This window comes from Monodelphis domestica, chromosome 6 (genome assembly GCF_027887165.1).
Source record: "Monodelphis domestica isolate mMonDom1 chromosome 6, mMonDom1.pri, whole genome shotgun sequence".
NCBI classification, from domain to species: Eukaryota; Metazoa; Chordata; class Mammalia; order Didelphimorphia; family Didelphidae; genus Monodelphis; species Monodelphis domestica.
In genome coordinates this window covers 16,909,936-16,932,662 of record NC_077232.1, presented here as the reverse complement: position 1 = coordinate 16,932,662, position 22,727 = coordinate 16,909,936, and the positions used below count along the sequence as shown (strand labels likewise).

Genomic DNA, 22,727 nt, shown 5'->3' with positions numbered 1-22,727 from the left:
ACCAAGCATTGTTCCTAACAATGGAATTATTGGATTCAAGGGTAACCATGATTACCTGCCCCAACTCCAATCTAAAAGCTCATTTGACCCCTTCCTTAGGGTTCTCCAGGACATTTAAGGACTCTGCCATTGTTTCAATTCCCCACCAATGCTGTTCCTTCAAGTGTAAGAGGAACTGAGCCCTAGTTCCATTTACCAATTTATCAGGAAGGTTAGTTTATATTAAAAAATGACCTGGGGATGGGGAGCATTGGACCCTGTACCACAGCAGCCTCTGGAAGGAGAAGGGGACTAGATTCAAAGCTTAATTTGTAACACAGCCCCAAATTCTAAGGCCAAAGCACCCCCACTGACCAGAGTTCAGGTACCCTAAACTTCTCAGGGCTTCCCTCCTTAGAGTGGCTCAACATCTGGGTGAGAATCTTCCCTCTGATGTTTATTAATATTCATTTAAACCCAAAACAAGCAAACAAAATCAAACAAAGCAAAACAGAAGCACAAGTCCATTTGTTGGGACCATGGAGTAGAAGAGGAATGGGTCCTCTCTCCATCTCAGATCATGGATATTCAGCTGTGGATGAACTTCGACCTTCACCCTTTCTGAATGAAGCTGCAAAATGAACTAGAATGTCCCAGTCTGGTGATTTTGTACCTGCAGCCAGTTCCAACCAGCAGCCAATGAGAAGAAGTTACTCTGATTTATTCAGTTGGGAAATGGGAAATGTAGTCTTTTAGAAACAAATCCCTGACCTCTTCTGCAAAGTCCCCATTCAACAAGGCTTCAGTTACTGCTGAGCCATTTACCAGGCATTACCAGATTGTTCTGCTTTAACTTTGGACTCTTTATGTATTTGGAGCTGAGCTCTCACAAGATGGCTGCCACCTGAGAGGAACGTCTGCACATACACAGGTGTTATGGGCACTCCTTATACTGGGAGTAGTTCCCTCTGGTGGTGGCCACTAATCCCCATTCTGTATGCTCTGTATGCTCTGTATCTTGGGAAACATGTCCCCCTTTAGCCTGTCATCTAAAGGCCATCATCCATATTGTTAAGGTGTGTATTAAAAATATTTAAGGGGGCATCTGGGTAGCTCAATGGATTGAGAGTCAGGCCTAGAGACCAGAGGTCCTCGGTTCAAATCTGGCCTCAGACACTTCCCAGCTGTGTGACCCTGGGCAAGTCACTTGGCCCCCATTGCCTAGCCCTTACCACTCTTCTGCCTTGGAGCCAGTACACAGTATTGACTCCAAGATGGAAGGTAAGGGTTTAAAAAATATATATTTAAGTCAAATTGGACTAACATTCAAAAGGTACACAGACTGGGAATCCTAGTCGTATGGAATTGAACTAAGAAAATAAAAAAATGGTTATCTTTCAGACATTTTCATTTGTGTCCAACTCTGCATGACCCCTTTGGGGTATTCTTGTCAAAGATGCTGGAATGGTTTGTTATTTGTTTCTCCAGCTCATTTTATAGATGAGGAAACTGAGTCAAATACAGCTAAGTGACTTGCTCAGGATCACATAACTAGGAAATGTCTGAGGCCAGATTTGAACTCATGATGATGAGTCTTCCTGGACTCTAGGCCTGACACTCAATCCACTGGGCCACCTACATGCATCATCATCATCATCATCATCATCATAGCTAACATTTCTATTATTCTTAACAAATGCATGATACTGTGCTAAGAGTTTTATAATTATTGTCTCATTTGACTTTTACAATAACCCTAGGAGGGGGCACTCTCATTGTTTCCATTTTACAGATGAAGAAAGTGAGACAAACAGGGATTAAGTGACTTGCCTCAGATCTTCCTGACTCCAAGCTCAGGGCTCTATACTGAACCACAAGCTATGAGCAGTTTAGGGCAGACATAGTGGGCACATGAATGAAGAAGGAAATATGGGGAAAGTACCAATACCTCTTCCTGAAAGGAATTCCATTGAGCTTTAATGATGTCCAATGGAGAGAAAAATCAAGTCAAGAGAGATAATGTGGTTCAGTGGAAAGATTATGAGATTCAGAGTCAGAAGACTTGGGTTCAAATCCTACATCTGCCACGCATTGCCCATGTGACCTTGGGAATGTTGCTGAGCCTTAGTTCCTCATCTATAAAATGAGGAGGTTGGTCTAGTTGATCATGAAGTCCTACTGCAGCTCTAATTCTGTGATCCTGTAAAGAGGAATTTAAAAGTGGCACCTGGATTTCCAATTCTTAGAATATTTATTAGCTCTGACTAAAGCATTACTTGAGGCTGAGAATCTCTCATATGCTGCAGACAGATTGTTGGAAGAAGCAGTCTTTTCTGCTGTATCAAAAGGGCCAGGTCAGCTACAGGGCCTCCTTGCAGATTATCAGTGAAAGTGTAGATGTCATTCCATTCAGTCATATCTTAGAAGGAAGTAGTGCCTGCTTTATAGTCCAAGAAAATCGACATGATCTTGGGGACCACTGACCCCTGCAGATGGGTCCAGGAACTGGAGAGAGGCCGGCAGGGGTTCCCATTCATCAGTCAAAGAATCCAGAACCTGACTGGGGCCTCTCCATTGCAGACTGACCCATTACAGTCACCCAACACCCATTTCTTCTTTCCTTCTGCATTCTCTCCCACTGATGATTCTCTTTGCACAGCACATGAGCCACGACATCAGAGTTTGTTCCAAAGTCAGGCCTCTGTAGTCAAGGAGAAGAGGCAAAGCCATGCTCCTCATTGTTTCGCAGGAAAGGAGATGTGACTTTGTTAGGAGTTGGAGCCACTGTAGAGAAATGCACAAAGTCAGTCCAAGGGTTTCAACAAGAGCCCTAGCCATGTGCCTTGACTTCTCTTAGGCCTCCAAAGACACTCCATGCTCCTCTTCAGCATCTCAAACTTTGGCTACAGCCACATCCTCATGTGACTTCTCTATCTTAATTTCTTTACCTATAAAAGAGGACAATAATAGCTCCTCCCAGAATCTTTGTGAGAACTAAGTTAATAGTTGTAAAACCATTTGCAATCCATAAAGAGCAATCTAAATTCTAATATTACTACTGATTCTACTCTGGCTACTCTACTACTGCTACTACTACTGGCTACCACCACCATCATTATCATCATTATTTTCTGTTCCTGAATTTCTAGAGCAGAGATGGTGAAGGTGTTTGACTTCCCGTGCCCAGAGGGCAAATTCAAGATGTCTGTGAGCCCCCAGATTACTGGAGAGAATTGAAGGAGAAAGTCCTTGCTTTGGGCTGCTGGACAGAGGAGTGGGGAGAAGCAAAAATATCCAAGGGTGCTGGGAAAAGTGGGAATGAAATAACTCCCTGAGTGCTGACTCTTCACTGGTGCCACATCTTCACCCACTGGGACATAGGGTATCTGTACATTTCCTGTCACCTTAACTTGCAACATGGGTACCATCCTTAACTCCTCACTTTCTCTTACCTCCCCCACTGATGATCTCCAATGAATTTCCAAATTCTCAGGATCTGCTCTGCTGATTTGGGCACTTCTCGGCTCTCTCTGGAGTCACTATAATAGCCCACTGATTGGTCTCCTTACTCAACTCTCAATGCAGTCTATTCTACCTTCCAGGCAGCTATCAAAATTATCATCCTAAAACATAGGTTTCACTATTGACTCCCTATGACTTCCCAGATCAAATATAAATCCTCTGTTTGCCTTTCAAAAGCCCTCAGAACTTCCTCTTCCTACTTTTCCAGTCACCTTAGACTTTACCCTCCTCCATGTACTCTACAATCCATTGACACTGGCTTCCTTTCTGATCCTTATAGAAGACCCTCATCTCCTGATTCTGAGTGTTGTCATTAACTACCTCTCATGCCTGGAATGTTCTTTTCCTCACTGCTATTTCTAGATCCTACAGGGGGTCAGCTAAAGTTCCACATTCTACAAAAGGCTTTTCTTTAAAGTCTTCCCTCACCACCTACTCACAATTAATCCCATCCAGATCCTGTTTGTACATGGTTGTTTACATGCTGTCTCCCCCTTTAGGCTGTGAGCTCCCTGGAACAGTCTATCTTTTCCCCTCTTTTCATTCAATATCACTATATACATATAAAATGAAAAAGAAGGTATTACTCACCAGGTTCAATGTTAGGATTACCTGTAAAATATTGAGACAGAAATAGTATGGCACAGATGGAGAAACAATGGGGGGGGGCTCATCAATAGGTCTATTTACATTAACAATAACAAACAAACATGGAGGATGGCTCATTTGATCCTTCTGCTCTCCAAGTATCCAAGCTTGTTGATATTAAGTTGATAACTACTGAACTAGACATCATAATATCTAGATTTGTTGCCTGGTTCTCATACTAATTCACTCTATGACCTTGGGGAAATAATTTTCTCAATTTCTCGGGTTGTACTACATGGTCTTTAAGATTCTTCATAATCTAAAAGTGTATGAAGCTATCAATATCAGTGCCTTTATGATAATTATTTTACTTTTATATTTTCTTAAATCTTATTCTAAATTCAATGTAATGAAAATTTTCCACATCCATTTTCGGCTTATAAGATCCAAATTGTCTCCATCCATTTTCTTTCCTCTCCCAGAGATAATAAGCAATTTCATCTGTGTTATGAATGTATTGTCATGCAAAGCATATTTCTACATTGTTCATTGTTTTAAGAGGAAAATCATATGAAGCCAAAACCCCAAAATAAAAACACAAATGAACTAAATGAAAAATAGCATGCTTTCTTCTGCATTCTGATTCCAAAAGTTCTTTTCCTGAAAATAGAAAGCATTCTTTGTCATAAGTACTTCAGAATTTTCCCAGATCATTGTATTGTAGACAGAAGCCAAGTCTTTCATAGTTGATCATAGTCCATGGAGGTCTTTTCAGCTTTTTCTGAAATCATCCTGTTTATTGTTTCTTACAGCACAATTATGTTCCATCATCACAAGCATGTACCATAATTTGGTTAGCCATTTCCCAATTGATGAACATCCCTTCAATTCCCAGGTCTTTGCAACAACAAATAGAGTTGTTATGATGTTTTCAGGTAGGTTCTTTCTCACCCTTTCTTTTTAAGCCTCTTTAGGAACCAGATTGAATAGAGGTATTACAGGATCAAACAGTATTCATAGTTTCATAGCTCCTTAGACATAACTCCAAATTACCCTCCAGAATACTTGGGGGAGTTCAAAACTTCACCAATGCATCAATGTTTCAAATTTCCAGGAGTCCCTTCCAACACTTATCATTTTCTTTTACTGTATTAATTTTCAATCTGATGGGTGTGAGATGAAAGATGTGGGTTTTTCCACTCAAAAACATTAGAAGGAACAGAAGTTTGTTATCTCTGTTCCTCTCAGGCTTACAGGGCAAGATGGCTACCCTCAGACCTGGAGCTATTACAAATGCAATCTGACTGATGTAAAATTATCAACAAAAGGTTTAATCATGTTAACAAGGATCAAGTGAGGGAGGAGGGCCAAGGAGATCCCTAAGCTATAAAGATCTATGTTTAACCTACCAACTAAGAGGCTTGCAAAGGCCTGACTTCTTTGTCTTCTAAGCTATCTGCCACTCTAACTTGACTGTGCTATTAACCCAAAATTTCCCTGCCCTAGCTTCCCTAATCTCTGGCCTCTCCAAAACAGTGTTTGGTAAAAGATAGAAGATCAAGTTTGCTGGATAAGGATTTGGTGACCAGGTGATTGTGTCACCAAGATCTACATGCTTCTCCCAGCAGAAATTCTGGATTAAACAAATCATTTCAGGTTCAAGATGGTCTTCTTTCTTCAGAGTATCACAAGTAGATTGAAACAAGGCCAAGAATAGGCAGGGTTAACTCAAGAATGGACAGAAACAAAAACGCAGGTTCACACCAGGACCAACAATCAGAATCCAAGAGAAAAGAAAGTCTCACAGCTGGGAATTTCTCTCACTGCCCCACAACTTGTGAATTTTAGATTTTCTCCACCCTGCTTAGTCTTAGAATTCTACTAACCAGGAATGCATACACCTCTACTTAAGGATTAACTGACAGACCTCCTGGGCTGTCCTAAGCCAAGCTTAAGCTACCATTGGTACATGTGAGATGCAGGAAGTGATGTAAAGAACTACCTATATATTTCACATCACTTCCTCTCTCTCTCTCTCACTCTCTCTCAAGGAGATGTTGGGCTCTTTCAGCATTGGGTGCTCGTAGTGGCATTCTTATCATGCTTAATGAGTGGTTTAGGCTAATTCCTCTTTCCTTTACCTCCTAAAACTCTATCCTCCTAGGAGACCCCTCATCACAGAGGAGGCCTAATGGCTGGAAGCCAAACTAGATTGAGAAGGACCTTTGGCCTAGACCTCTGAACTCCTCCTATCTGGTTTGCCAGAGCAGTCCAATTCCCTTTTCTCTCTCTTCTTCTTCTTAATTTCTTCCCTCTATTATAATTAAACCACTATAAAAATCCCAAACTGACAAGTATTTTATTGGAATTGAATTTTAATCCCTGGTAACCACTAGTATAATGTATTCCGTCAACAACCCTAATTTTACCCTTAACAAATTTCTCCTCAGGGCTGGCAATTAACTCTCAAAGCCCCTCTCAGAGTTCTGAGAGAACCAGGAGAATTCCCCCTCCTTTGTATTCCATCCAAGATCTTATAATTTCCAACCCGCATCTCTTTGCACTTTACTTTATCTTTCACTATTCTCTCAGAGATGTTTTAATTTGCATTCCTCTGATGAACAACAATTTAGAACCTTTTTATATGATTATTGATAGTTTTGATTTCTTCATCTGAAAATTGCTTGTTCATATCCTTTGACTATTTGTCAAGTGGGGAATTGCTTATACTCTTATAAATTTTCCTTAATTCCCTATATAGTTGAGAAATGAGATGTTTTTCAGAGAAATTTTTAACAAAAATTTTTCCCAGTGTGTTTCCTTTTTTTACCTTCTGTCTTGGAATCAATACTTTGTATTGGTTCCAAGGCAGAAAAGCAGTAAGGCTAGGCAATGGGGGTCAAGTGACTTGTCCAAGGTCACACAGCTAGGAAGTTTCTGAGGTCAGATTTGAACCTAGGACTTTACATTACCAGGCCTGGCTCTCAATTCACTGAGCTATCCAGTTGTTTGCCTTCTAATCATGGTTACATTGGTTTTGTTTGTACAAACCTTTTTAATTTGAGGTAGTCAAAATTATTCATTTTACATCTTACAATGTTGTCTACCTATGATTGTTTTAATTTCGTTTTCATTGATGGTGAGTTTGCCATTTTCATTTTTGATATTGATAATTTGATTTTCTTCTTTCCTCTTTGTATTCGAATTAACCAATTTATTATCTATTTTTTTTCATAAAACTGATTCCTACTCTTCGTTATTAGTTCACATTAGTTCAAAATAAGAATAATTCTCTTATTTTGAGTTTTATTAATTTCTCCTTTAACTTTTAGGATTCCAACTTAGTCTTCAATGGGGGGGGGGGTGAATTTGTTCTCTTTCTAGTTTTTTTTAGTTGAGTGCCCAATTCATTGATCTGCTTTCTCCTCTATTTATTGATGTAACTCTTTAGAGATACACATTTTCCCCTAAGTACTGCTTTGGTTGTATCCCACAAATTTTGATATATTGTCTCTTCATTGTCATTCTCTTTAGTGAAATTATTGATTACTTCTATAATTTGTTCTTTTACCTACCCTTTTTAAAGAATGAGATCATTTAGTTTCTAATTAATTTTTAATTTGTCTCTCCATGGACCCTTATTAACTTTATTTTTATTGCATTATGATCTGAAAATAATGGATTTATTATTTCTGCTTTTCTGCATTTGGTTTTGAAGCTTTTATGCCCAAGCACATCGTCTGTTATTGTGTATGTGTCAAGAACTGCTGAAAAGAAGACATATTCCTTTTATCTCCATTCAGTTTGCTCCAGATAGCTATTAAATCTAACTTTTCTAAAATTTCATTCACTTCCTTCTTATTATTTTTTGGTTAGATTTATCTACTTCCAAGAGGAAGGTTGAATATTCACACTAATATAGTTTTAGTATTATTTCCTCCCGTAGCTCATTTAATTTCTCCTCTAAAAATCTGGAGTCCATGCAATTTGGTGCAGATATGTTTAATACTGATATTACTTCATTATCTATATAGCACATTTTATCAAGATGTAATTTCCTTCCTAATCTTTTTTAACTAGACTATTTTTGCTTTAGTTTTGTCTGACATCATGATAGCTCTTCCTTTTTTACTTCAGTTGAAGCACAATGGATTTTACTCCCACCCTTTAACTTTATTGTGTCTGTGTCTCCCTCCCTCAAATATGTTTCTTGTAAACAATATATTGTATAATTCTGGTTTTAATCCATTCTGTTTTCAAATGTAATTTTATGATAAGTTCAACCACTCACAGTTATTATTAACATTTCTGTATTCCCCTACATTTTATTTTCCCCCTTTGCTCCTGTTCTTTCTCTCTCCTATCTATCTGTCCTTCCTCACAAGTGTTTTACTTTAAATTATCCTTTATTTTCCCTTCCTTTCTCTTACTACCCCCTACCCATGCCTCAGCTTTGTTCCCCCTCCTATTTCTCTAAGAGATAAGATTGGATTCTATACCCAAATGAGTATGATTGTTATTCACTCTTTGAGCCAATTCCAATGAAAATAAGGATTAAGCATTTCCCATCAGCACCCTCATCATCCACTCACTGCAATATTTTTTTCATGCCTCTTTAGGTGAAATAATAGGCCACATTCTCCTTCTCCCCTACCTTTTCTCTCATTTCAATCCTCCTTTCTTTCCCTTGAGGATTTTTTTGAATATTATGTTTTACTAATCAGCTTATTCCTATACCCTTTGTCTATATATATATATACTTTGTCTATATATACTGCCTTCAAACTGCTCTGATGATAAAAAAAATTTTGACTTACAAATATCATCTTTCCATGTAGTAATATAAGTAATTTAAACTTATTGAATTTCTTAAATTTCCTCCTTTTTCTCTTACTTTTTTATGCTTCTCTGCAGTCTTGTATTTGAACATTAGATTTTCTGTTTCACTCTTGTAATTTCATCAGGAATGCTTGGAAATCATCTGTTGTATAAAATAATCATTTTTAACCTGAAAGAATACACTCAGTTTTGCTGGGTAAGTTATTCTAGGTGATAAACCTAGTTCCTTTGAGTTCTCTAATGTCATATCCCAATCCTTCTGACCCTTTAATGTAGAATATGCTAGATACTTTGCAATCATGACTGTAGCTCTACTATATTTGAACTATTTCTTTCTGGTGGCTTATAGTACTTTCTCCTTGTTCTGAGAGTTCTTGAACATGGTTATAATAATCCTGAGAGTTGTCATTTGGGTATATATTTCAGGAGATGACAAGTGGAGTCTTCAATTTTTTTTACTCTCCTGTTCAAGAATATAAGGGAAGCCATCTTTGATAATTTCTTGTAATATTATGTCTAGTTTTTTTTAATACCATGACATGTACTAGGGAATAAAAACATCATGACCAAATGCATAAAAGCAGAAATAAAAAATGCAACTTTTTCAGATCATAATGTGGTAAAAATTATAATCAATAAATTTTTGTTCATGGAGAGGAAAATTTGAAATTAATCGAAAACTAAATCATCTAATTCTTCAAAACTGGCGGGTCAAAAAACAAATCATAGAAGCAATTACTGATTTCATTGAAGAGAATGACAATAAGGACACAACATACTAAAATCTATGGGATACAGCCAAAGCAGTACTCAGGGAAAATTATATCCTTGATTAACTGAATATGTCAACAAAAATGAGAGTGAAGAGATCAATGAATTGGGCTTGCAAATTAAAAAATTAGAAATAGAAACAAATTAAAAATCTCCACATTAAAACCAATTTGGAAATCCTAAAAATTAAAGAAGAAAATAATAAAATTGAAAGTAAAAGAACTATTGAACTAATAAATATGACTAGGAACGGGTACTTTGTAAAAACAAATAAAATGGACATAGTACTAGTTAATTGAATTTAAAAAAGAAAGAAGAGATTCAAATTAACAGTTATTAAAAATAAAAAGACTAATCTCACCTCTAATGAAGAGGAAATTAAGGCTATTATTAAGAGTTGCTTTGCCCAATTATATGGCAATAAATATGACAATCTAGATGAAATAGGCAAACATTTACAAAAATACTAATTGCCTAGATTAACAAAAGAGGAAATAGAATAATTAAATAATCCCATCTCAGAAAAAGAAATTGAACAAGCCACCAAGGAACTCCCTAAGAAGAATTCACCTGGATCAGATGAATTTGCAAGTGAATTCTATCAGATATTTAAGGAACAACTAATTCTAATACTAAAAAAATTATTTGACAAAATAAGCAAAGAAGGAGTCTTACCAAATTCTTTTTATGACACAAATGTGGTACTGATTTCCAAGCCAGGCAGAACAAAAGCAGAGAAAGAAAACTACAGACCAATCTCCTTTATGAACATAGATGCAAAATCCTTAAATAAGATACTAGCAAAGAGATGGTTATGGCAGGTAATCACACAGATTATTCACTATGACTGGTTAGGATTTACACCAGTAATGCAAGGTTAGTTCAAAATTAGGAAAATCATCCATATAGCTGATCATATGTGGTAGAGTTATGAAGAGAGAGAGGACTTACAAGCCAAGTCATGCAAGAAACCAATCTGGGGACCTGATCTGCAAAATCAAGTTAAGATTCCAAACAGAATGTTCCCAGGAGGAGGCAGTTGAAGCTGGAGAGGGAGAAGAAATGGGGACTTTGGCTCTGCTCTCTGTGATTACTGACCAACTGAGACTTTGGCTCTGCTCTCTGAGGTTGACTGACCAAGAAAGGAGGGAGAAATTTGCTCTCTCTCTCTCTCTTTGGGGTTTTCCTGACCAAGAGAGACTGGTTATTACTTGACTTAGGCAGAGTGAGAGAGACCTTTGTGACTTTGACTGAGTCTGGACTTGAGTTAATCAAGCAAAGATTGTCTGACTGAAGAAAGAAGAAAAGAAGAAAAATACTTGTCCTCCATCTCTCTAACTGTCTCTCTGTCACAGTTGTGACTGGACTGATTTCCTAAGAAGAATTCACCTGGTCCAGATGGATTCACAAGTGAATTCTATCAGATATTTAAAGAACAACTAATGCTAATACTAAAAATACTATTTGACAAAATAAGCAAAGGAGTCTTACCAAATTCTTTTTATGACACAAATGTGGTACTGATTTCCAAGCCAGGTAGAACAAAAACAGAGAAAGAAAACTACAGACAAATCTCCTTTATGAACATAGATGCAAAAAACCTTAAATAAAATACAGCAAAGAGATGGTTATAGCAAGTAATCACACAGATTATTCACTATGACCAGTTAGGATTTACACCAGGAATGCAGGGTTAGTTCAACATTAGGAAAATCATCCATATGGCTGACCATATCAATAACCAAATGAACAGAAATCACATAATTATCTCAATAAATGCAGAGAAAGCTTCTGAAAAAATGCAATGCCCATTCCCATTGAAAACCCTAGAAAGTTTAGGAATAGAAGGACCTTTCTTCAAATAATCAACAATATTTACATAAAACCATCAAAAAGTATCATCTGCAATGGGAATAAGTTAGGGGCCTTCCCAATATGATCAGGAGTGAAGCAAGGATACCCATCATTACCACTATTATTTAATATTTTACTATAAATCCTAGCAGTAGCAATTAGAGAAGAAAAGGAATTTGAAGGGAGTAAAGTAAGTGATGAGGAAACTACATTATCACTCTTTACAGATATGATGGTCTACTTAAAGAATCCTAGAAAATCAACTAAAAAGCTGTTGGAAATAATAACTCTATCAAAGTTGCAGGATACAAAATAAACCCACAAAAATCATCAGCATGATTTATTTCCAACAAAACTCAGCATCAAGAGTTAGAAAGAGAAATTCCATTTAAAATCATCCTAGACAATATAAAACATTTGGGGATTTCTCTGGCAAGACAAACTGAGAAATTATCTGAACACAACTACAAAACACTTTTCACACAAATAAAACTAGATCTAAACAATTGGAAAAACAATAAATGTTCATGAGTAGGATGAGGAAATATAATAAAAATGACAATCCTACCTAACTTATTTACTTATTTAGTGCCATACCTATCAAACTACCAAAAAAAACTTTTTTATAGATTTAGAAAAAATTACAGCAAAGTTCATGGTGAAGAACAAAAGATAAAGAACATCAAGGGAACTAATGAAAAAAAATGTGAAAGATGGAGGCCTAGAAGTACCAGATCTTAAACTGTACTACAAAACAGTCACCATCAAAACAATATGGTACTGGATAAGAGATAGATTGGTGAATCAACAAAATAGAAAAGGGATTAATTACCTCAGCAAACTAACATTTGAAAATCCCAAAGATTCCAGTTTTTGGAATAAGAACTCACTATTTGACAAAAACTGCTGGGAAAATTGGAAAACAGTACAGGAAAAATTGGGTCTAGATCAATATCTCATACCAAGATAAAATCAAAATGGGTAAATGACTTAAATATAAAGAGTGAAATCATAAATAAATTAGGTGAACATAGAATAGTATACCTATCAGATCTATAGGAAAGGAAGGGATTTAAGACCAAGTAAGAAATAGAGAACATTATAAGATGTAAAATGAATAAGTTTGATTATATTAACTTGAAAATGTCTTGTAGAAACAAAACCAATGCAAGCAAAATTAGAAGGGAAGCAATAAATTGCAAAAATTTTTTATAACAATATACTCTGACAAAGGTCAAAATTCCCAAATATATAAAGAATTAAGTCAAGAAATGAAGTCATTCCCCAATTGACAAATGGTCAAGGGATATGAATAGGTAATTTTCAGATGAAGAAGTCAAAATTATAAATAATCGCATTAAAAAGGGTTCTAAGTCCCTCCTAATTAGAGAAATGCAAAGTAAAGCAACTCTGAGGCACTGCCTCACATCTGGAAAATTGACCAATATGACAGTAAAGGAAAATAATCAAGTTGCAGGGGATGTTGCAAAATTGGGACACTAATGCAGTGCTGGTGGAGTTGTGAATTGATCCAATCATTCTGGAAGGCAATGTGGAATTATGATCAGAGTGCTTCAAACAAGAATATGTCCTTTGATCCAGCTATACCACTACTGGGTTTGTACTCCAAAGAGATTTCTACAAAAATATTTATAATTGTGCTTTTTGTGGTGGCAAAAAATTGTAAAACAAGGGGGCATGGGGGAATGGCTGAACAAATTGTGGTATATGATGGTGATGAAATATTATTGTGCTATAAGAAATGATGAACTGCTTGATTTCTATATGAACTGGAAAGACCTCTATGAACTGATGCAGAGTTAAATGAGCAGAACCACAATATTGTACACAGAAAGGGAAACATTGGGTAACGATGTAATGTAATAGACTCTGCTACTAATAGCAATGTAATAATCAAGAACAATCCCATGGAATTTATGATAAATAATGCTATCCACATGTAGAGAAAGAACTATGGGAGTAGAAACACAAAATAAAAACTTATGCTTTATCACTTGGTTATATGGGTATATGATTTGTGTTCTGATTTTTAAAAGGTTATTCTATTATAAATATAAACAATATGGAAATAGCTTTTGAGTAATAAGACCTTTTAAACTGGTGGAATTGCTTGTCAGGTATGGGATGGAGAAGAGAAGAGGGGAGGGAGAGAATATGAATCATTAACCATGGGAAAATATTCTAAAAAAAATAAACTAAATAATGTGGTGGAAAATAGTTAGATCACTTGTTAATTTGATTTTTTAAAGGGAAGAAGAAAATCAAATTAACAGCATCAAAAATGAAAAGGGTGAATTCACTTCCAATAAAGAGGGAATTAAAGCCATTATCAAGAACTATTTTGTCCAATTACATGACAATAAATCTAAAAATCTAAGTGAAATGGATGAATATTTACAAAAGTATAAATTGCCTAGATTAACAGGGGAGGAAATAGAATATAAATAATCCAATCACAGGAAAGAAATTGAAGAAATCATCAATGAACTCCCTAAGAAAAAACCTGCAGGGCAAAATTGATTCACAAGTGAATTCTATCAGACATTTAAAGAGCAATTAATTCCAATATTATATAAACAATTTTGCAAATAGAGGAGTCCTATGAAATTCTTTTTATGATACAAGTATTGTGTTGATAAATAAGCCAGGAATATCAAAAACAGAAAAAGAAAATTATAGAGCAATTTTATTAATAAACACAGATGCAAAAATGTTAATTAAAATGTTGATCAAGAGATTAAAATATATCACAAGGATTATTCACTGAGACCAGGTGGGATTTATATCAGGAATTAGAACTTGATTTAATAGAAAAACTATCAGCATAATTGACCATATCAATAACCAAACTAACATAAATCACATGATTATCTCAATACATGCAGAAAAGGCCTTTGACAGAATATAACACCCATTCCTATTAAATAATACTAGAAAACAAACCTTTCCTTATAATAATAACTAGTATCTAAAAATACCAGTAAGTGTGATCTTCAATGGAGATAAGTTAGAAGCTTTCCCAATCAGATCAAGTTTGCAGCAAGGATGCTCATTATTCACCACTATTGTTTAATGTTGTACTAGAAATATTAGCTTTAGCAATAAGAGAAGAAAAAGAAATTGAAAGAATGAAAGTAAGCAATTAAGAAACTAACCTATCTTTGCATATAAAATGATAGCATATTTAGAAAATACTAGAGAATCAACTAAAAAAGTGGTTTAATTAATAAAATTAGTAAAGTTGTAGGATACAAAATAAATCTACATAAATCACATAAATTTTTATACTTTGCCAACAAAGTCCAGCAGCAAGAGATAGAAAAAGAAATTCCATTTAAAATAACTCTAGACAGTAGAAAATACTTGTGAATCTACTTGCCAAGACAAACCCAGGAATTATATGGACCCAATTACAAAACACTTTTCCCACAAATAAACTCAGATCTAAGTAACTGGGGAAATGTTGATTGCTCATGGATAGGCTGAGCAAATATAATAAAAATGTCAATACCTAATTAATTTACTTCTTCAGTGCCATACCAATCAAACTACCAAAAATTATTTTATAGAACTAAAAAAATAGCAAAAATCATAATCAGGTACTGGCTAAGAAATAGAATGGTGGATCAATGGAATAGGTATGGGGTAAATAACTTTAGCTATCTAATATGTGATAAAACCAAAGGTTCTAGTGTGGGGGATAAGAACTCACTATTTGACAAAAACTTTTCAGAAACCTGAAAAACAATATGACAAAAATTAGATATAGACAAATATCTCACACTGTATACCAAGAGAAGGTCAAAATGGGTTTATAATTTAGACATAAAGGGTGATATTATAAGTAAATTAGGGAGACATAGCATAGTTTATCTGTCATATCTTGGAGAAGGGAAGAATTTATGACCAAACAACAGATGGAGCACCTTCTAAGATGTAAAATGAATAATTTGGACTATATAGAATGGCTATAAGTTGCCTAGAAGGTGCCAACCTGCCCTATCAGAGGGAGTACCCTCATTGAGCCTTCTTTATACCAGTTGCTCTGTGTTCCATTTTGTGCTAGAACAATCCATCCTCTGCAAATATTTACCTTTGGCTTTTTTGAGCTTACAACTCAGAAAAACGATGATGAAAAGCATAATGATTACAAGGATGACCATAGACACAATCCATGTCACTATCCAGAAAAAGATATTTGAAAACCAGCCATCTGAAAAATTCAAAACAGTCATTAATGTCAGGTGTTGCATGAATCTTTAGAGAAAATCTAGTGCAGCCCCATCATTTTACAGAGGACATTAAAATTTAGACCAGTTCAGTAATTTCCTCATTAGTCCAAAACTAGAATTTAGAACTCTCTATTTTCAAACATTCCCTAGGAGATGGTCCCTGTTTAACTTGCCAGTGCTCTGGTCAAGGGACTTCCTTGACAAGGAGTAGACAGAAACATGAAACAGAGAGCCATCAGCATAAAATCACAATAGCCCAGCAGACAGAGCCTTGTCACTCTTTTTCATGTTAGCACAGCAGGGAAAGCAGTCTTCAGGGCCAGGAATGGAGGTTATGTAGGAAATACCTCAGAAGAGGGAACCTCTATTTTTTTGTCAAAATAGAAGCTGTTTTCAACTAATTCTATTAAACTGTGAGGTGCTTGAGAGCATTGACTGTCTATACCCTTTTTTTGTATCTTCAGTACTTGAGACAATACCAGATACACAGAAGACATTAAATATTGACTCATTGCAACCAGCCTAATTTAGAACAGGACTTTCCATGTTTTAAGACCAGCTTTTCAGATTCAGAGCATTTCAGAGTGAGAGGCAATGGAATTTTGTGGGGCTCATTTGAAATGAAAAGAGAAGACAAAGGAAGTAGAACTTGAGGAACCAAGGCAATGGTTGTCTTGGGTGCCTGGGTATATCTTCACATATCTAAGAAGTATCTGAAGCCAGATTTGAACCCAGGTCCTCCAATCTCCAGCTTTGGCTGTGTGTTCTCTAAGCCACCTAACTGCTTTAAGGAATATTGTTTTGAAAATTATCAACACTGAGATGGTAATTCAATTAATGGGATCTGATGAGAACAAGTAAAGTAGTATATGGGGAAAAGAGAAGAGGACCCAGAACAAAATCCGGAGACACCTAAAATTAGAGGACATGATCTAGATGAGGAGTCAGCAAAGGAGACAGAGAATCAGATAGGTAGTAGAGATGGAGAGCCAAGAGAGTGTGATATTCTAAAAGTTCACAGAGGAGAGAACAGCAAAGGGAAGATGGTGATCAATAGTGTCAAAGGCTTCAGAGAGATCAAGGAGTATGAAGATTAAGAAAAAAAATCATTGGATTTGGAAATCAGGGATTACTAGTAACTTTGGTGAGAGCGGTTTCAGTGGAATGTTAAGATCAGAAGCTTAGGTATAAAAGGAAAGGAAAGGAAGTGGAGGCATCTACTAAAGACTTCCTTTTCAAAGAATGTATCTACAAATAGCAGAATCAATGTGAGATGGCAGATATTGGAGAAAAGAAGGATTAAATGAGTTTTGTGAAGTTGAAGAAAATAAACATGTGTGTGAGCAGTAGAAAATGATACAGGAGATAGGCAGAGACTGAAAAGAAGTGGCACAGTAGACATAAATTTTTAAAAAGTTATTTTTTGTAGAAGCCAGCATGAAATGAGATTATTTGAATAGGTAGAGAGTTTAGCCTTGCAAAAGAGTGAGGCAATGGCATCAGACAGAGGTAAAGGAAGATATTTTGGCAGATGGCATCTGAATTATATTGAACTGGCTGAAATGTCCCACAAATCCTGCCAAGTAGTTGTACAGTCAAAAGAACATTAAAACAATAATTAGTTGATTAGTATGGAGCCCATTTCAGATGAGTCATATGGGTTGCTTTCTTTTACAATTATGACAAAAGTCTTTACATCAATCTTTATTTTTTTTTAATTTGATCAATTTCAAACATTATTCCTTGGTTACAAAAATAATTTTCTTATTCCTCCCTCCCCTCCCCCATCCCTTCCCATAGCCGACACACAATTCCACTGGGTATTGCATGTGTCCTTGATGAGAACCCATTTCCATGATTTTGGTATATGCACTAGGATGTTCATTTAGAGTATATATCCCCAATTATCCCCTTCGACCCATGTCATTGAGCAGTTGTTTTTCTTTGGTGTTTTCACCCACACAGCTTTTCCTCTGAATGTGGTTAGTGTTTTTTCTCCTGTATCCCTCCGGGTTGTTCAAGATCAATGCATTACCACTAATGGAGGAGTCCATTACATTCGATTGTACCACAGTGTATCAGTCTCTATGTATAATGTTCTGGTCCTGCTCCTCTCACTCTGCATCACTTCCTGAAGGTTGTTCCAGTCCCCATGGAATTCCTCTACTTTATTATTCTTTTTAGCACAATAGTATTCCATCACCAAACATATATCATAATTTGTTCAGCTATTCCCCAATTGAAGGGGAATTTTTCCAATTCCTCATTTTCCAATTTTTTGCCACCACAAAGAGCACAGGTATGAATATTCTTATACAAGTCTTTTTCCTTATTATCTCTTTGGGGTACAAACCCAGCAGTGCTATGGCTGGATCAAAGGGCAGATACTCTTTTTGAAGCCCTTTGCACATAGTTCCAAATTGCCCTCCAGAATCACAACTCCACCAGCAATGAATTAATGTCCCTACTTTGCCACATAGCTTTCATGTTAGCCAATCTGCTGGGTGTGAGGTGATACCTCAGAGTTGTTTTGATTTGCATCTCTCTGATTATAAGAGATTTAGAACACTTCTTCATGTGCTTATTAATAGTTTTGATTTCTTTAACTGAAAATTGCCTGTTCATGTCCCTTACCCATTTATCAATTGGTGAATGACTTGATTTTTTGTACAATTGGTTTAGTTCTCTGTAAATTTGAGTAATTAAACCTTTGTCAGAGGTTTTTGTTATGAATATTGTTTCCCAATTTGTTATTTCCCTTCTGATTTTGGTTACATTGGTTTTGTTTGTACAAAAACTTTTTAATTTAATGTAGTCAAATTTATTGATTTTACATTTTGTGGCTCTTTCTAAGTCTTGCTTGGTTTTAAAATCTTTCCCTTCCCAGGGATCTGACATGTATAATATTCTGTGTTCACCTAATTTACTTAAAGTTTCCTACTTTATGTTCAAGTCAATCACCCATTCTGAGTTTATCTTGGTGTAAGGTGTGAGGTGTTGATCCAAAGCTAATCTCTCCCACACTGCCTTCCAATTTTCCCAGTAGTTTTTGTCAAATAGTAGATTTTTGTCCCAAAAGCTGGGCTCTTTAGGTTTGTCATAGACTGTTTTGCTGAGGTCCCTTACCCCAAGTCTATTCCATTGATCCTCCTTTCTGTCTCTTAGCCAGTACCAAATTTTTTTGATTACCATTGCTTTATAATATAGTTTGAGATCTAGGACTGCAAGGCCACTTTCCTTTGTATTTTTTCATTATTTCCCTGGGTATCCTTGATCTTTTGTTCTTCCAAATGAACTTTGTTATGGTTTTTTTCTAATTCAGTAAAGAAATATTTTGGAAGTTCAATGGGTATAGCACTAAATAGATAAATAAGTTTGGGTAGGATGGTCATTTTTATTATGTTAGCTCGTCCTACTCATCAGCAGTTAATGTTTTTCCAACTGCTCAGAGCTAGTTTTAATTGTGTGGAAAGTGTTTTGTAGTTGTGTTCATATAGTTCCTGTGTTTGTCTCGGGAGATAGATTCCTAGGTATTTTATTTTGCCTAAGGTGATTTTGAATGGGATTTCTCTTTCTAGGTTTTGCTGCTGAACTATGTTGGAGATGTATAGAAATGCTGATGACTTATGTGGGTTTATTTTGTATCCTGCAACTTTGCTAAAGTTGTTGATTATTTTGATTAGCTTTTTGGTTGATTCTCTAGGATTCTTTACGTAGACCATCATGTCATCTGCAAAGAGTGATAGCTTGGTCTCCTCATTGCCAATTTTAATACCTTCAATTTCTTTTTCTTCTCTAATTGCTACTACTAGTGTTTCTAGTACAATGTCAAATAATAGAGGTGATAATGGGCATCCTTGTTTCACTCCTGATCTTATTGGGAATGCATCTAGTTTATCCCCATTGCAGATGATGTTGGCTGGTGGTTATAAATAGATACTGTTTATTATTTTTAGGAAAGACCCTTCTATTCCTATACTTTCTAGTGTTTTCAATAGGAATGGGTGTTGTATTTTGTCAAAGGCTTTTTCTGCATCTATTGAGATAATCATGTGGTTTTTGTTGGTTTGCTTGTTGATATGGCCAATTATGTGGATGGTTTTCCTAATATTGAACCATCCTTACATTCCTGGTATAAATCCTACCTGATCATAGTGAATAATCCTCCTGATCACTTGCTGGAGTCTTTTTGCTAGTATCCTGTTTAATATTTTTGCATCTATCTTCATTAAGGAAATTGGTCTGTAGTTTTCTTTCTCCAATTTTGACCTGCCTGGCTTTGGAATCAGTACCATATTTGTGTCATAAAAGGAATTTGGTAGAACGCCCTCTTTGCTTATTATGTCAAATAGTTTGTATAGTATTGGGATTAACTGTTCTATGAAAGTTTGATAGAATTCACTTGTGAATCCATCAGGCCCTGGGGATTTTTTCTTAGGGAGTTCTTTGATGGCCTATTCAATTTCTTCTTCCAATATGGGATTGTTTAAGAATTCTATTTCTTCTTCTGTTAATCTAGCCAATTTATATTTTTGTAAATATTCATTCATATCACCTAGTTTGGTATGTTTATTGCCATGTGGTTGGGCAAAATAGTTTTTAATGATTGCCTTAAATTCCTCTTCATTGGAAGTGAGGTTCCCCTTTTCATCTGTGATACTGTTAATTTGGTTTTCTTCTTTCCTTTTTATAATTAGATTGACCAGTACTTTGTCTATTTTGTTTGTTTTTTCAAAATACCAGCTTCTAGTCTTATTTATTAGTTCAATGGTTCTGTCAATTTTGATTTTATTAATTTCTCCCTTAATTTTTAGGATCTCTAATTTGATTTTCTTCTGGGGGGTTTTAATTTGTTCGCTTTCAAGTTTTTTTTTGATTTGCATGTCCAATTCATTAACCTCTGCCCTCCCTAATTTGTTAATATATTAGCTCGAGGATATAAATTTTCCCCTTAATACTGCTTTGACTGCATCCCATATGGTTTGAAAGGATGTCTTATCATTGTTATTGTCTTCAATGAAATTATTAATTGTTTCTATGATTTGTTCTCTAACCAATTTTAGAGAATCATATTATTTAATTTCCAATTAATTTTTGATTTGGCTCTCCATGTACCCTTACTGATCATTATTTTTATTGCCTTATGATCTGAAAAGATTGCATTTATTATTTCTGCTTTTTTGCATTTGTATACCATGTTTTTATGGCCTAGTATATGGTCAATCTTTGTGAATGTACCATGTGCTGCTGAAAAGAAGTGTGACCATGAAAGTGTGGGTTTCAAGACTGGGAATTGCCAAAATTATAAAAATAATTTTAGCATCTTGATTTTATATTAAAAATAAGTGGTCACCATGGGAAAATTCCCAAATATGAAATACCCAAGTCAGCTGGGTTTTCTGGAGATTTTAATTAATACAAATAAAGGAATTAAGGAAAGGGAAAGAGACAGAGTAAGAGGAAATAGTAAGAAAAGGCTAGGGCCTATGCCAATGGCCTAGGCCTTTTCTCTTTAAGAGAGAAACTAAGTCAGTCTTTAATCACTCACCACAAGATCTTTCCAATCAAAATTCTAGTGTTCAGAGACCCAAAAGCCTCCTCTGACTCCTGACCTCCATTTCAGCTTCCAAAGCTGAACTAAAAAAATTCCACCTCCAGCTTCCTTTTAAAGAAATTTTTCTCTTGTGTCACCTCCCCTAAATTTTCACATCTACCAATCACAGTAGACGTTTTCCATAGGACTGACCATCCTTAATTCATATTTTCTTTAGTTCTCACCTTCTCTGATTAGATTATATCTTCTGAGTATTTTACATCTCTTTGCTAACCTTGCCCTTTTGTAAGTTGCTTGACCTTTTAGTGATTAATTTAACCTTTATAGGTACTTAGCACCCTTTTGTATTAGATCTAAAAATAGACCTAGCTTAAGGGATATAAGTATGAGTTAGGGACTTTTTCATTGTTCAGTAAGGAGTTTACAACTTTTTCTTCCCCGAGGGCACAGTCTAAGTATGGGTGGAGTAATGTTAAAGTTCCCAATACATTCCTGACCAAGTACCTTCATTGTTTAAACGGGGAATAGCTTAACCAAATCTTCTAAAGTAGAGTCTGAGAATTTTTAAGATTCACAGGTGTATTCCTTTTTGTCCTTATTTATTTTTCTTCACATATCTATTAACTCCAAATTTTATAAGATTTCATTCACCTCTTTTATCTCTTTCTTATTTATTTTTTATTTGATTTATCTAAATTTGATAGCTGTAGGTTCAGGTCTCCCCCTAGTATAGTTTTACTATATATTTTCTCTTTCAATTCTTCTAGTTTCTCCATTAGGAATTTGGGTGCTATACCATTTGGTGCATACATGTTAATTATTGATATTTCCTCATTGTCTATACTCCCTTTTATCGGGATGTTTTTACCTTCCCTATCTCTTTTAATCAGGTCTATTTTTACTTTGGCTTTGTCAGATATCATAATTGCAACTCCTACCTTCCTTCTATCAGTTGAGGCCCAATAGGTCTTGCTCCAACCTTTAATTCTGAGCTTTTGAATATCTACCCACTTCTGGTGTGTTTCTTGCAGACAACATATGGTAGGATTTTGGATTCTAATCCACTCTCCTATTTGTCTATGTTTTATGGGTAAGTTCATCCCATTCAAAGTTATGATTGTCACTTGTGAATTTCTAGCATTTTGATATCCTCTCCTAGTTCTGTCCTTTCTTCTTTTGCTATGACCTTTTAAACCAGTGGTTTACTTTTAATCAATCCCCTTAATACCCTCCCTTGATATGCTTCCCTTTCTGGTCCCTCCCTTTTTGTTCCCTTCTTGTTGGGTTTTTTTTAGGGTCTGTTAAGTTCCCTCTCCCCTCTCCTACTCTTCCTTTTTGTACTCCCTCTCCCCTACCCTTTTAGTTTA

General features: G+C 35.7%; 1 protein-coding gene across 6 annotated transcripts in view; it reads right to left on the bottom strand.

The window, feature by feature from the left end:
- Positions 1 to 415: 415 nt before the first annotated feature.
- The window catches only part of LOC103104362 (butyrophilin subfamily 3 member A2-like), a 40,422-nt gene continuing 18,110 nt past the window's right edge, over positions 416 to 22,727 (bottom strand). For 2 of the 6 annotated variants that reach the window (XM_056801691.1, XM_007497536.3), the window contains 3 exons: positions 15,668 to 15,787; positions 3,942 to 4,054; positions 416 to 2,763 (listed from right to left, as the gene is read on the bottom strand). In XM_056801691.1, coding sequence (XP_056657669.1) covers positions 2,575 to 2,763; positions 3,942 to 4,054; positions 15,668 to 15,787 — 422 coding nt within the window. In that variant the 3' untranslated portion in view covers positions 416 to 2,574. Of the gene's footprint in view, positions 2,928 to 3,941; positions 4,055 to 4,092; positions 4,114 to 15,667; positions 15,788 to 22,727 lie in introns of all 6 variants that reach the window. The other 4 variants (XM_007497537.3, XM_007497538.2, XM_007497539.3 and 1 more) reach the window with 4 other exon arrangements.